The 14,834-nt window shown below is 30.3% G+C and overlaps 1 protein-coding gene across 2 annotated transcripts; it reads left to right on the top strand.

The window, feature by feature from the left end:
* Positions 1-6,417: 6,417 nt before the first annotated feature.
* LOC107467799 (ABC transporter C family member 10) lies at positions 6,418-12,638 on the top strand. 2 transcript variants are annotated; one of them, XM_016086985.3, is made up of 11 exons: positions 6,418-6,657; positions 6,749-8,837; positions 8,930-9,250; positions 9,344-9,430; positions 9,508-10,104; positions 10,196-10,360; positions 10,452-10,746; positions 10,839-11,053; positions 11,169-11,474; positions 11,962-12,265; positions 12,347-12,638. In XM_016086985.3, exons 2-11 carry the CDS (start codon positions 6,780-6,782, stop codon positions 12,457-12,459), a joined length of 4,461 nt encoding a protein of 1,486 aa, XP_015942471.1. In that variant the 5' UTR covers positions 6,418-6,657; positions 6,749-6,779; the 3' UTR covers positions 12,460-12,638. The 2 variants fall into 2 exon arrangements, with proteins under 2 accessions (XP_015942471.1, XP_015942470.1); XM_016086984.3 differs by having other exon boundaries at positions 8,930-9,430.
* Positions 12,639-14,834: the final 2,196 nt, after the last annotated feature.

Raw genomic sequence — 14,834 nt, 5'->3', positions numbered from 1 at the left:
AATAAATGTATTTAAAATTTAAATTTTTTATATTTTTAATAAAAAAATTTTAATTTATAAATTTAACATACGTGACAAAAGATAGATAAACCCAAATTTCAAATATAGTGAGAATCAATGAAATAATTGACGTGCTTCTTCAAGAAAAATTTAGAATAGGATTCATATCAGTACAGTTCAATATAATATTCAATCTTAAACCTGGAGTGCAATATCAAAGTGAGTGGTAAATTATGCAAGCACATAGTATCGGTGAGGCATGTACACTTTTGCATTGTACAATGCAAGTGCACTGACATTAAATCTCTTAAGAAGCAGAAAATAACCATTAGGCTGAAATTGTACTTGTTTGTGATGCTATAGTTTGTTCTATTTCATTTAAGTTTATGTACTTTGTCTGTTATTACTTGTAGTGATGCTAACATCCAACAATATGTTATGATGTCGTATTGTTTTTTCACTATCTTATATATTTTCTTTTATTTTTATTTTTTAGGATTGCGTATTCATCTATCTCCCTTCATTTCATGTAATCATTACAACATCCATTTGACGTTTTATATACATAAATATACTAATGATTATGGGCTTGGAGACAAGATTATGAAGAAAAATATAAATTGCAAAATTTAAAATGAGTTTGATTTGTGGTTTTATTTTTATTTTTAGCATTTTTTAATTTTGTAAAAAAAAATTATTATCTGTTTTTATTTTTTATTTTTTTATAAAACTGCAAAAACAAAAATACCGAAAATAAAAATAAAAAATAAAACGTAAATCAAACACACTCTTATGCTCCATGTTATTCATTGACGTACAAAAATGTGGTCACTCCCTTGGCTTTAAATGCTATAATGGCAAAATATATATGGCATCCCAAACGTGACATATGGCTGGACCATGTTCTTCTTTCTTGCTTGTCTATTTTTTAGTCACTTTCATCACGTTCATGTACTAACACTTAGCACAATTGAGTTCATAAAGCTAATTATACTTACAAACTTGCATTGCTTTCTTTTTGTAAATAGGTGTGGATATTGAAAAACCAAAATGCGATTAAACGATTAAAAAATTATAGTTATATTTTAGTTAATTAATTTAATAAAATAATTTTAAAAATTATATCTATATTTTTAAAATTAATTAACTAAAACCAAATTTAAAAAATTAATTTTTAATGATCAGTTAATTAAAATTAAACTAAATTTAAAAATTTTTAACTTCAAATTTTTAGATTAAAAATTCAATTTTAAAAAAATTATTTTTTTCATAAAAAAACCTTTTTTTTCAAAAATTATATTTTTCATGTAAAAATAAATTATTTTTTAAAAATTAATTTTTATTTTTATAATCGATTAATAACCAATTTTATCGTATAAAATTAATTTAGTTAATTAACTAAAAAAATAAATTTAATTTTGAATTAACCAAATCATATATAATCATACTTATTGGTAAGTGGAAAGAACACATTGATGGTTACGTTCCCTTCCTCAATTGGCTACTAATTATAATTTTCTTCTCAAGACAACTTTCAAACCCTAGTCTTTTTTGTCGGCAGAAATTTATGTGGGTGTCCATAGTAGTACAAGTACCATAAATAATGGACCAAACAAATAGTTGGCACACACTTTTTGTCCTTAATTATTAGTACAATTTATGTAATAATATAATAACTTGTGTTGTAACGTACTACTTCATTTGATTGTTTATATTGTAGGCTATTTAACATCTCTTTTTAATCTAAAAAAAAAAATACTTAACCCTTTTTTAAAAACCATATTTCATGATCATCGACTGGTGGCAAATAATGAATAAATATATATTAAAGTATCAACACCAAGTAATTATTGTAGTCGTGTAGTGTGTAGTGCCAAAATTCCTTTATATCCCTTTGGCTAATGTATATCAATCAATCAAGATTATTTGGTGAAGAAGTACTAAAATTAAATTTTATTAGGGCTTGTCTCCCCCTAGAAGGAATGAAAGCGAAAGAGAAAAAAAAAAGTCAAATAAAAGAAAAACAAACTTTGTTCAAAGGAAAAAGTTTGATCCATATATATACTATATGTTGTTGAATTTAATTTTGATCCAAGTATAAAATAATTTTATACGTGCATCTAATTATATAATGCTATATTAGTAAATAAAGATTAAGTACGATTTTTTGTTTTTAGAATATAGGTTAAAAAAATTTTTGTTCCAAATTTTTTTTTACATACAAAATTATTTTTAAGGTTAAAATCAAGTTTTAAAATCGTCATTTTTATTTAAATATTAAAATTTTGGACCAAATTATCCACAATAAAAAAATTATACAATAAAAAAATAAGAGAAAGAGAGTGTTTTTACTCCTGTGAAAAAAGAAGGGAATAAGAAGAAAAAATTATCCACGATCCATTTTTGTTTTTGCTTCTGTCACCACCTCGGTACAATTTTGGTCCCTAAGATAAGAATGATTTTAAAACTAAATTAAATTTTAAAAATGATTTTGTTGGAAAAAAAAGGTTGGAGATGAAAAAAAAAATTTGACCTACATTTTAGGGACCAAAATCATACTTAACCCTAAAAATAACTACCTTTTATATTGATCAAGTGAATAATCATCTAAAAAACAGATATAATTGCACAAGTATATAAAATATTTTATACGATTAATATATCAAAATTAAAGTCTAAGTTGTTATCGCAAAAGATCCATGCAATAAAATCATGCTATTATGGCATGAAAAATGTGGACCAAGGTTTTCTTCTCTCTAGCTACCTTTAGATTTTGCCCCACTTCTTCCTCTCTTCTACATTCACAAATTCAAGAACACAATAATAGGTATACATCGATCTCATCATCGTGTATACGAATTATGATGGGGAAGATAATCATTTCAGTAATGCATGCTTTTTTCTTCCAACTCTTGTATTTTAATTTCATTGGAGACGCATGCAGAAATGTTTGGACAATCAAAGAGCAAGCACAAATAAAACTCGGGACCAAAGTTAGGCCAACTCAATTCTATATATATTCTTATTTACTTTTAACAATACTTCAGTGCTTATATAGTTATATATAATTAATCATAATTTGTGCGTTCAAAACAATTATTTCGGCAATAGGCGGCTTAACACTTAAAATCTAACATGTGGGGTCACTCACAACTCTGAAAAAGATAACAATTTAAACAAATAAAAGAAAGTCACAAAAACTTGAAAAGCTAAGCTAACATAACAAGGAGAAACGTGTCATAATATAATATGTAAAGGAGACATCAATCTCTATCTATTTCATTTCATTTAGGCTCTATCTTTCTTCGTTAAATCACATTTCAGCATGTGACGGACGTTTTTGTTTTCCTAAGGTTCTTAGGTTCTTAGGTTTTTAGATGTCGGCACAGTGCTTTAAGAGAATGAGTACAAATACATTCAGCTAAAATAACCATGCATATGAATCTACAAATTATTAAACCGATTAGGTAGCTTTTCATTGCATGTGCATGTCAAGGTGCATATGATTTGGTCCACTTAGGGTTTAAATAACTAATGTAAGTTTAAATTAGTTAAATTGATTATGAGTCTGTTAGGGAGCCAATGGAATATTTGTACAATGTATACAATGGATTATATGAGTTAAAAAAAGAACATTATTCATACTATTCAAAATAACCATTTGGGTACTAAGATAATAAACATCGGATCTAGAACTCTGATACCATGTCATGATACCACTCATCCCAAAAGTTTAAACTAATCGGAAAAAGTAACATTAATAGTTATATCTCTAATACTGAATCGGACATCCATAAACCTCTATTGTACATATTGTACAAATATTCTATTGACTCCTTATACTTCTTCATTTATTATTCGTCTGTTTAAATAAATATTGAATTTTGAATGTTATTTTAAAAATATATAACGAAGTAATTCTTGACTCTTAAAATTAAAAGATATTATAAAAAAAAACTAATCTCATTGTTATATATATTATATATTACAATATTTGCCACTCTAAAATATTTTCACAAAAATTGAATAATTTAAATTAATATTTAGTTATGATATAGGTCATTAAAGTAAGTTATGCCCTTTCAATTGTTTTCAAATAGGGTAAGTATATTCACAAAAATCCCCAGACCACAGCACATATCAATCACTATTATGAGTAGCTAAAAGAAGTGAAGGAAGAAGAGAATTCTTCTTTTACAGCTAACCTTTCATTATTATAAATACGGCAATCAATAATCCGGCTAATAAAGTTGTCTGTCTTTATATCATTGTCATCTCTACCTATATAACGTGGATTCAATGAAATTAAGAAACATGAGTTGTCAACTTGAAATGATGTCTGTTTTTTTTTTTAATTATATGAATCTATTCAGATCAACAAGATGTGGGAAGAATGAGACATATTCATTATCACAATTTACTGGCTTTATGTACCAAAAAGTTTTATTTTTTTAATTTTTTTCTACAGTATTATTCTCTAGTTTTACGGACTAAAAATTAATCTGGACCTTATTTAAAATTTTATTATTGATTAACGAATTATTATATGCATAAAGTGAGATTATGATAAAAAAATATATATATATATGTACATAATCATATTCTCTAATTATTAGTTCATAAAATAATTTGTCATAATATGATTATACAAGAAATTAATAATCTTAAACATAATTAATCAAATGATTACCATGACATATTCATTTAAAAGTTTTAATAATAATAATAATGATGAAATAATATATATATATATGAGTGGACATAAAAACTTTATAATTATCTTCGTATGATTTTTTTTGGATAATAAATTGTATGGTTAGATTTTAATATGTTATAAAAGTGTTGTCTTTATTTAAAATTTGACTAAATAAATAAGTCACATTTTTCAACAAAACATCTTTATAAAAAGATATTTTTGTCATTTTCATTTGAGTTCATAGTTATTTATCAAAAATACTCTTAATCTGAATAAATATTTAACAATAGAGTAAAGATCAAACATACGTTATATAATTTTATATGAAATATATAAAAATATTTATGTATATAATATGGCATTTAGTAATATATATATTTTTTAAATTGTAATAAATATTTTATATTATTTTTCTTTTAAAAAAGATATATACTTATCATTTCGGTTTTTATGTTTTTGGCGCATTAGGCGAATTTTTTGAATCTAGAAATTGCCATAGCTTTGTGAGAAGCTGTGACTGAAAAGGAAAGACAATGCACCAAATAAACCTGCATCTCCACTTACGTCAACAAAGTAATGTTGTATTGGGAGGTCCAATCTGGCATGAAAAGAATATCCATTTATTTTGTTTTATGATATACTAGCTAGATTTTTTTATCTCATTAATAATGATTCTTAAACAGCATATATACTTTCTCTATTTAAAATATCGGTTATTAATTTAACATTTTCATATATACATTTATATAAACATATTAATTTACATTAATTTTTTACTTTATATATAAATAAATGATGGTTACAAGCCAATCCATTTTAAGATTTGATCAATCTTGAATGTATAGTTGTATCCAAATAATAAAAGTCGGTGCACAACATAATATGCAGAATTCTCAGTAAGTAGATTTCGGAGAAAAAAACAATATATGTACATATCAACGTAAATTTTTAAATTTTTAATATTTGGATATACATTTATAATATATTTTTGTTAGAAAATTTCATTTATGCTACTACTGTTGGGCCCAAATGATCTTATCTGAAAATTCGTAATTTTATTCATATATAAATAAAAAAAAGGAAAATAGAAGTTCTGAGTAGTGTGCACTACAAACACATTATTCTCGTACGGTCGTACCACTACCACGTTAGACGTTGTTTTTACTTTTTTGAGAAGCAACACATAAACATTATTATATGAAATAATGAAATCATAAAGAAAAAAGAAAAATGGAAAACATGCATGCATGATTTACCTACTTTTGTATTTTCTTAAAATACACAATACGATTTTCTGTACCACGCGGCTTCGAATGTTTGTTTATTCTCTGCACGATTTTGCATTTTTATTTTCCTTTTAATTATGGTTTAATGCACCTGCTTATTTTTGTTATATATTGTCATTTGTCAAATTCTCTTGTGCTTGTTAAAATTAGTGAAAACTCATCTGAAGTTGTTTTTATGTGAAATTGTGAAATTGATAATCGAAAACCGTTAGATGATTTGATAGATTTGACTAAATTATCATCTAACAGTTTTCGACTGTCAACTTTAAAATCATGTCAAATATAGCTGTATACGATTTCTAGTTTTCTACACTCTCTTCTGCTAAATATAGTTGTTGAGATTTACATAGAAATAAAATCTAATATATAATTTAATAAGAGATAAATATTGCATTGATGCAATAATTGTTTCCATTTTTGTGAGTCTCTTTTCACTGAGTGACTGTACTGAGGCATTGCAACTGCATCTGAGATAGGGCCACTTTTCTTAAGTTTCTTTGGGACTTTTATTTATTTATTCATTCAGAATTTCAGATACATACACCCTGGAATCTTATATGATTCTTCTTTCTGTTGCTACCTTTTTTATTTTCAGTTCTTGTGACTCTGCATATGCATATGCATATGCATGCACTAACAACAACTTACACTCTCACTGAATCACATACTCACAAGGTTTGCATAATGCATGCCATGATCATCATAATATAAGCATGATATTCTGTTTTTTTAACTGAAGTTTGTTTTTGTCATTCTATGTTTACAGATTTTGCTGGTTTTGAGAAGAAAAGAGAATAATGGAGAGTTTCTGGAGGATGTTTTGTGGGGAATCTGGTTGTTCAGGAAATCCTTATTGCAGTTATGATTTCAAGTTTTTGAAGGATCCTTCCTCATGTATCAACCATTTTCTGATCTTATGCATTCATGTGTTGCTTGTCATCATGATCTCATCAATCACCATGTTTCACAAGCCCTCTCCACTGAAAAAACAACATCATCATGGACAAAGCTATTCAAGATTGCAGCTAGTTTCTGCCATAGCCAATGGCTCTTTGGGCTTGGTACATTTGATCTCAGGATTCTGGTTCCTAGACGAGAATCTGAGAAAAACCAGAACTGTTTTCCCTCTTGATTGGTGGTTTCTTGAATTCATTCAAGGGTTGTCATGGTTGTTTGTAGGATTAACAATGAGTCTTAGGGTGAAACAACTTCCAAGAACATGGTTAAGGCTCATTTCTGTTCTTATTTTCTTGATTTCTGGAATTCTTTGTGCTTTGTCCTTGTTCTATGCAGTTAGTAGCAGAGGAATTTCCCTGAAAGTTGTTTTAGATGTTCTATCTTTTGGCGGCGCAATTTCATTGCTACTATGCAGTTACAAGGAATCTAAGCATAGAGACTTTGAAGGAGAAGAAAATTATGAAAGCCTTTACATGCCTTTAAATGATGAATCCATGTCCAACTCAATTGATTCTGATTCTGTTAGCTCTGTCACACTATTTTCCGGAGCCGGAATCTTCAGTTGGATGTCATTTTGGTGGTTGAATCCATTGATGAAAAGAGGAAAACAGAAAACACTTCAGGAACAAGACATTCCCAAGCTTCGTGAGGCCGACCGAGCTGAAAGCTGTTACTTTCAGTTCCAAGAACAATTGAACAAGCAGAAGATGAAAGAACAATCAGCACAGCAGCCATCACTCTTGAAAACAATAATTATGTGCCATTGGAAAGAGATTCTGATCTCAGGATTCTTTGCATTGCTGAAGGTGATAACTCTCTCTTGTGGACCTCTGCTTCTAAATTCCTTTATACTTGTTGCTGAGGGTAATGAGAGTTTCAAACATGAAGGTTATGTATTGGCCATATCATTGGTCATTACAAAGATCATTGAATCTTTATCTCAAAGGCAATGGTACTTCAGAACAAGACTAATTGGTTTGAAAGTTAGATCACTGCTTATTGCAGCTATTTATCAGAAGCAACTAAGACTATCCAATGCTGCTAGATTGGTGCATTCTGGTGGTGAGATCATGAATTATGTGAATGTGGATGCTTATAGAATTGGAGAATTTCCCTATTGGTTTCACCAGACATGGACCACCAGTGTTCAGCTTTGTATCGCCTTAGTAGTACTTTTTCGCGCCGTTGGGCTCGCCACATTCGCTTCCTTGGCAGTGATACTTCTCACTGTGCTTTGCAACACTCCACTTGCAAAGTTACAGCACAAGTTCCAGAGGAAACTTATGGTGGCGCAAGACGAGAGATTGAAGGCTACTTCTGAAGCTCTTGTGAATATGAAGGTGCTGAAGCTATATGCCTGGGAAACCAATTTCAGAAATGCCATTGAAAGATTGAGGAATGTTGAGCTCAAAAGACTTTCTGTAGTGCAATTGAGGAAAGCATATAGCAACTTTCTCTTTTGGGCCTCACCTGTTTTGGTATCTGCTGCATCCTTTGGAGCATGCTACCTTCTTGGTGTTCCTCTACATGCCAACAATGTTTTCACTTTCGTCGCGACTCTGCGCCTCGTTCAAGATCCTATTAGAACCATCCCTGATGTTATTGGGGTGGTGATCCAAGCAAAAGTTGCATTCTCAAGGATTTTGAAATTCCTTGAGGCACCTGAACTAGACAGCCAAAGCTTCAGGAAGAAGCATTTTAGCGAAAACATGAGAGGTTCGATTTCAATAAAGTCTGCTGAGTTTTCATGGGAAGGTAATGGATCAAAACCAACTCTGAAGAACATAAATTTGGAGGTTAGAGCAGGGCAAAATGTGGCTATCTGTGGAGAAGTTGGCTCTGGAAAATCAACCCTCTTAGCTGCAATTCTCAGAGAAGTTCTCATTACTCGCGGAACTGTAAGTACTTTTTTCATTTATTTCCATGTAAATTGTGAATGAGTTAGAAAATTGGATGACTAAACTTTTTCAGCATCTTTTCTGCATTGCAGATTGAAGTTTATGGAAAGTTTGCCTATGTTTCTCAAACTGCATGGATACAGACAGGTACAATAAGGGATAACATATTGTTTGGATCAGCAATGGATGCTGAAAAGTATCAAGAAACACTTCACAGGTCTTCACTGATGAAGGACCTTGAGCTTTTTCCCCATGGTGATCTCACTGAGATAGGGGAAAGAGGGGTTAACCTGAGTGGAGGCCAGAAGCAACGGATTCAGCTCGCTCGCGCTCTTTACCAGAATGCTGATATATACCTCTTGGATGATCCATTCAGTGCTGTTGATGCACATACTGCCACAAACTTATTCAATGTAATTTCCAACTTCTTCACTTCAGTCTTCACAAATTGTAATCATTGGTTCATTGCTCTTAGTAGAATGAAGAATGGCTTTGAAATTTTGCAGGATTACATCATGGAAGGACTTGCAGGGAAGACAGTCTTGCTTGTCACTCATCAAGTTGATTTTCTTCCAGCATTTGATTCTGTTTTGGTGATTTCTTGGATCTCAAGTCACTTGCTTCTTTTCTCATTCTGTTTTATTATTTGACTTATTTCTTTGTTTTACAGTTGATGGCAGAGGGGAAAATCCTACAAGCTGCTCCTTATCACCATCTCTTGAACTCAAGCAAAGAATTTCAGGATCTTGTCCAGGCTCACAAAGAAACCGCCGGATCGGACAGGCTCGTGGATGCTACTTCTTCTTCTAACAGACTTGCACACAATCCTGGGGAGATAAGGAAAACATATGTAGAGAATCAGTTGGAAACTTCGCGTGGCGAGCGCGATCAATTGATCAAGCAAGAAGAAAGAGAAGAAGGAGACAGGGGATTGAAGCCATACTTACAGTATCTGAATCAAAACAAAGGATATTTGTACTTCTCTGTGGCTGCACTTTCTCACCTCTCATTTGTGATTGGCCAGACATTGCAGAACTGGTGGATGGCTGATAAAGTTGATGATTCTAATGTCAGCACATTGCATCTCATTGTTGTCTACTTGTTGATTGGATTTGCTTCAACATTTTTCTTGTTGATTAGAAGCCTTGTAGCAGTTGCTTTGGGCCTTCAATCATCAAAATCTATGTTCTTACAGCTTTTGAATTCCCTCTTCCACGCGCCGGTGTCCTTCTATGACTCCACACCATTAGGAAGAATTCTTAGTAGGGTAAGCTCTGCACACATACAGATAAAATCAAACAGAGAGAATAATTGTTCTTTCTTGCAACACAAGTAACCCTTTTTTCTCCTTGTTTTAGGTCTCCTCTGATCTGAGCATTGTGGATCTTGATGTTCCATTTAGCCTTGTTTTCGCAGTTGGAGCTACTAACACTTGCTATGCCAATCTTATAGTCTTAGCAGTCATTACTTGGCAAGTGTTGTGTGTCTCTATACCAATGGTTTACATAGCAATTCGCTTGCAGGTAAAGGAAAAGATTGTTGTTCCATTCATAACATGATAAAATCTAAGGCTAATTTTGGTGATCATAATAAGAATGTAAGATTCTTTTGTAGAGCTACTACTTTGCCACTGCAAAAGAATTGATGCGGATGAATGGCACAACAAAATCCTATGTAGCCAATCATTTAGCCGAATCTGTTGCCGGGGCTGCAACGATAAGGGCTTTCGAGGAAGAACACAGGTTTTTCATGAAGAATCTTGATCTCATTGATGTGAATGCAAGCCCTTTCTTCCACAGCTTTGCAGCAAATGAGTGGCTGATGCTACGCTTAGAAACAATCAGTGCAGTTGTTTTTGCAGCCGCAGCACTTTCCATGGTGGTGCTTCCACCAGGGACTTTCACCTCAGGTATAATTATTTTACACAATCAATCAGTTTTATATATAAATATACTATTTTATTAAGCATTGAAATTTGAAAATGTTGGTGTAATTGTATAGGATTCATTGGCATGGCTCTATCATATGGACTTTCATTAAACTCGTCCCTAGTATTTGCAATTCAAAATCAATGCACTGTAGCAAACCAGATAATCTCAGTGGAGAGGCTAAACCAATACATGAATATAGCAAGTGAGGCACCACAAGTTATACAAGAAAATCGTCCTCCTCCCAATTGGCCTATTAAGGGAAAAGTACAAATTCATAATTTGCAGGTACCTACCTACTTTTCTCATAACTTCATGCCATTACATGCATGCAAATCATAGAAACTACAAATTATGAAACATTAAGTAAATAAAGATTTGATATTATATGAAATGAAAACAGATAAGATACCGGGAAAGTGCACCACTTGTATTACGTGGAATCACGTGCACGTTTGAAGGAGGGCACAAGATTGGAATAGTTGGAAGAACAGGGAGTGGAAAATCAACATTAATAGGTGCATTGTTCCGGCTGGTGGAGCCAGCAGGTGGAAGGATCATTGTTGATGGGATTGATATTTCTTCAATTGGACTCCATGATTTGAGGTCACGTTTTGGTATCATACCTCAGGATCCTACTCTCTTTAATGGCACTGTTAGATACAATTTGGACCCTTTATCTCACCACTCTGATCATGATATTTGGCAGGTAACTAATTAATTCTAAGAATAAACACCTCACTTTTTTATCTCGAAGACAAATAAGTTATTAACTCATTAAAAATACAAAAATTTTTCTTATTTTTTAAAACGTGAGACATCTAAATCCTTAATGATTTGTTCTTATATATTTTGGATAAGAAATCAGAAACTTTTTATATTTTCAATTGAGTTATGCTACGTGTACACTAAAATCAGTCACTAAAGTCAGTCACCAATATAAAATACATGTTGAAATACAAATACACATTAAAAATACATTGATGGATGATTTTAATAGCTAATTTTTTAGTGTACAAATAATATTTTTCTTTTCAATTAGTCAAGAGACTTATCTGTCTTCAAATTAAAAAGTTATAGACTTATTATCTTTTTCTTTAATTATAATTAGTACGATTTTAATAAATTTTTTATTTGAATTGGATTGGATAAGCATTCTTTAATTTTTCAGCTAACAATTTTGGTTCCATGTGAAGGTTCTTGGAAAGTGCCAGTTGCTAGAAGTTGTGAAAGAGAAAGAAGGAGGCTTAGAATCTTCGGTTGTTGAAGCTGGGGCGAACTGGAGCATGGGACAACGGCAACTGTTCTGTTTGGGGCGTGCACTTCTGAGGAGAAGTAAGATTTTGGTGCTGGATGAAGCAACTGCATCCATTGATAATGCAACTGATTTGATTCTGCAGAAAACCATCAGAACCGAGTTTGCAGATTGTACTGTAATCACAGTTGCACATAGGATTCCAACTGTCATGGATTGCACTAAGGTCGCTGCTATCAGTGATGGTAATAACTAATAACATTTAACTTCTTCACTTATTCTTAATTTAATTTAATATTGTATGATTATTGTATATTATTTTTCAGGAGAATTGGTTGAGTATGATGAGCCCATGAACTTGATGAAGCAGGAAGGATCATTGTTTGGACAACTTGTTAAGGAATATTGGTCTCATTTTCAGTCAGCAGAATCTCACTGAAGCTAGGTATCTAGAAGTAGAAACCTTGTTTTGATGCAGCTTAATTATATATGTATGTGTAGCTTTAATTAATTTGTGTTGTATTATTAGAAGGGTTCAACAAAGTAAAGTAGAAGATTGAGTGTCTAATTTATTTTATTTTATTTTATAATAAAAGGTGTAGCAAGAAAACTTCATTCCTTTGCTAATTAGTTGGGCCTACTGTTGTAATTTTAGAAGATAGAGAGCTGCATTATAATGATCACTTATATTTTGTAGGAAAGGCTTCCATTTATTCCAAAAAGCCCTATCTAACTATAAAAGCTGACTATAATTAAGAAAAAAAGTTAGATGATAAACAGCCTTTTAAGTTTTATCAACACATATGTAGTCAACAACTTCATTTTTAGTTTTTTTTTTTTAAATTAATTAGTTGCAAATTAAAGTTTCATTTAAAATTTATCGTTGACCAATAAATTGCTACATATATAAAACGAGATTCAAATTTCAACCCTTACTTAAATAAATAGAGATAAGTAAATTAACCACTTGACTAACTCAAATTAATTATTTCATTTTTAGTATTTCTTCTTAAAAAAAATGATTAGTTAATGTTGTTATTTTTTCTTATATTAATTACATATTGGCTATCAAAGTGTTAGTTATGTAGTATGACTTGCTAATCATTATTTAACATTAGAATCACGAAAACATAGAATACAAGATTAGCTTTATTAGGCAGAGCATTATTATTATAAACCAGAAACATCAAAATCTATTATATAAATTATCATAGAATAACTTGGTACAATATCATTTTTTACAATAATTTAAATAGATAGAAAGAGATATATGAATGGAAGTATTTTAGGTGAGGCAATGTACTTTTATGGCATTTTAGTACACCATTATGTATTATCATTGAGATTTAAAATAAAATATTTTAGTGGTGAAGATCATGTTAAAGACTTTATAATGTAAACATAAGGGTGTATTATTAGACTTTAACCTAATGCTCAAGTCATTCATTTGCTATATTCATCGAAAGTCAAATTTACCCCCAACTAATGTGGCTGATGGGTGTGTTGTGGCTTGGGTCAATGGCTTGGAGATTCATCTGAAATGGGTTGTGGATTCGGTTTCGGCCTCTTGGTTTAACTATTTTTGGTCAGCTATAACATATGATCAAGATAAAAAATTTAAGATAAAATGTCTTGGGCTCATCATGAAATTTAAAGATTTTTTTATGCACATTCTCAATCCATTTGAACAAGGTTTCTCTAAAAGATGCATGTTCAATTATATTGAGCATCATAGTAAAATACTCTGAAGTAAAAGTAACAAAACTAAGAATGATGATTATTCATGGAATCTAAAATTAGAATACAACATATAGCAATAGTAAACAAGTTACAACATAAGTTTGTACTAATAATATTTAAAAGTGAACCGATTTTTTTTAACACAGAAAAAATAATAATAATAAATTTATGATAAAAGATTAAAGTAAAAATACAGATAAAAGTAATATTAATTCCTAAAACTAATAAAAAAGATAAAATTAAAATAGATTTAAGTTAGTTTAAGATTTTTATGATTATATTGAGATTATTTGTAGTAACAATAAATATAAAATGGATGTAATATACTCTATCATATGATTCCTAAAATCGAAAATAATATACATGCTAAGATTAGAATAGAGGAAAATTCAAAGGACCAAAATTGATTTATATTCACGTTACATTTTTCTTGAGTTACCTAGCCACATTTTTAAACGATAAAAAAGTCACGTGTCTCTGGAAAACCAAATTTATTATTTTTTATTTACTCTGATATTAATTTTTATAATTAAATAATATAAAAACTATTTGCTTTATTTTAATTTCGTTTTAGACAACTTTTATAGTTTTTATAATAATATTAATAATATCAAATAATATTAAATAAAATATTACAAATTAGAATATCATGTAACATAATTCAGCTAAATACGAGAAATAATCAAAATTTTTATATAATGCGATTGTTTCATTCATAATTATAGGGGTAAAAAACCCAAATAAGCCAAGGGGAGCTCATTTTTACCCAAATCCGCCAGAACACATCTTTATATAATTCGAATCAATAGGATTCGAATTAGCTTTGCACATAATTCGAATTGATTCAATTCGAATTATGACCAAATACTCTTCCCACGTAGTTCGAATCAATTAGATTCGAATTAGGCATGCAAGGTTCGAATTATATCAATTCGAATTACATAGAGTACGTGGCTTAGGAGAGTACGTGGCTTAAGGATTCGAATTACAAGTGAATTCCCTATAAAAAGGAGTTCGAATTAAATTAAATTAAATTAATATTTAAATTGAATTCCCTGTAAAATTCTAATAATT

Source organism: Arachis duranensis, chromosome 9 (assembly GCF_000817695.3).
Source record: "Arachis duranensis cultivar V14167 chromosome 9, aradu.V14167.gnm2.J7QH, whole genome shotgun sequence".
NCBI classification, from domain to species: Eukaryota; Viridiplantae; Streptophyta; class Magnoliopsida; order Fabales; family Fabaceae; genus Arachis; species Arachis duranensis.
This window is presented reverse-complemented; position numbering and strand designations above follow the sequence as displayed.

Coding starts and splice junctions, on each gene's coding strand:
- LOC107467799 (XM_016086984.3), top strand. CDS start 6,780: ATGGAGAGTTTCTGGAGGATGTTTTGTGGGGAATCTGGTTGTTCAGGA. Junction 11,054..11,168: donor TACAAATTCATAATTTGCAG/GTACCTACCTAC, acceptor AAATGAAAACAG/ATAAGATACCGGGAAAGTGC. Junction 11,475..11,961: donor CTGATCATGATATTTGGCAG/GTAACTAATTAA, acceptor TTCCATGTGAAG/GTTCTTGGAAAGTGCCAGTT.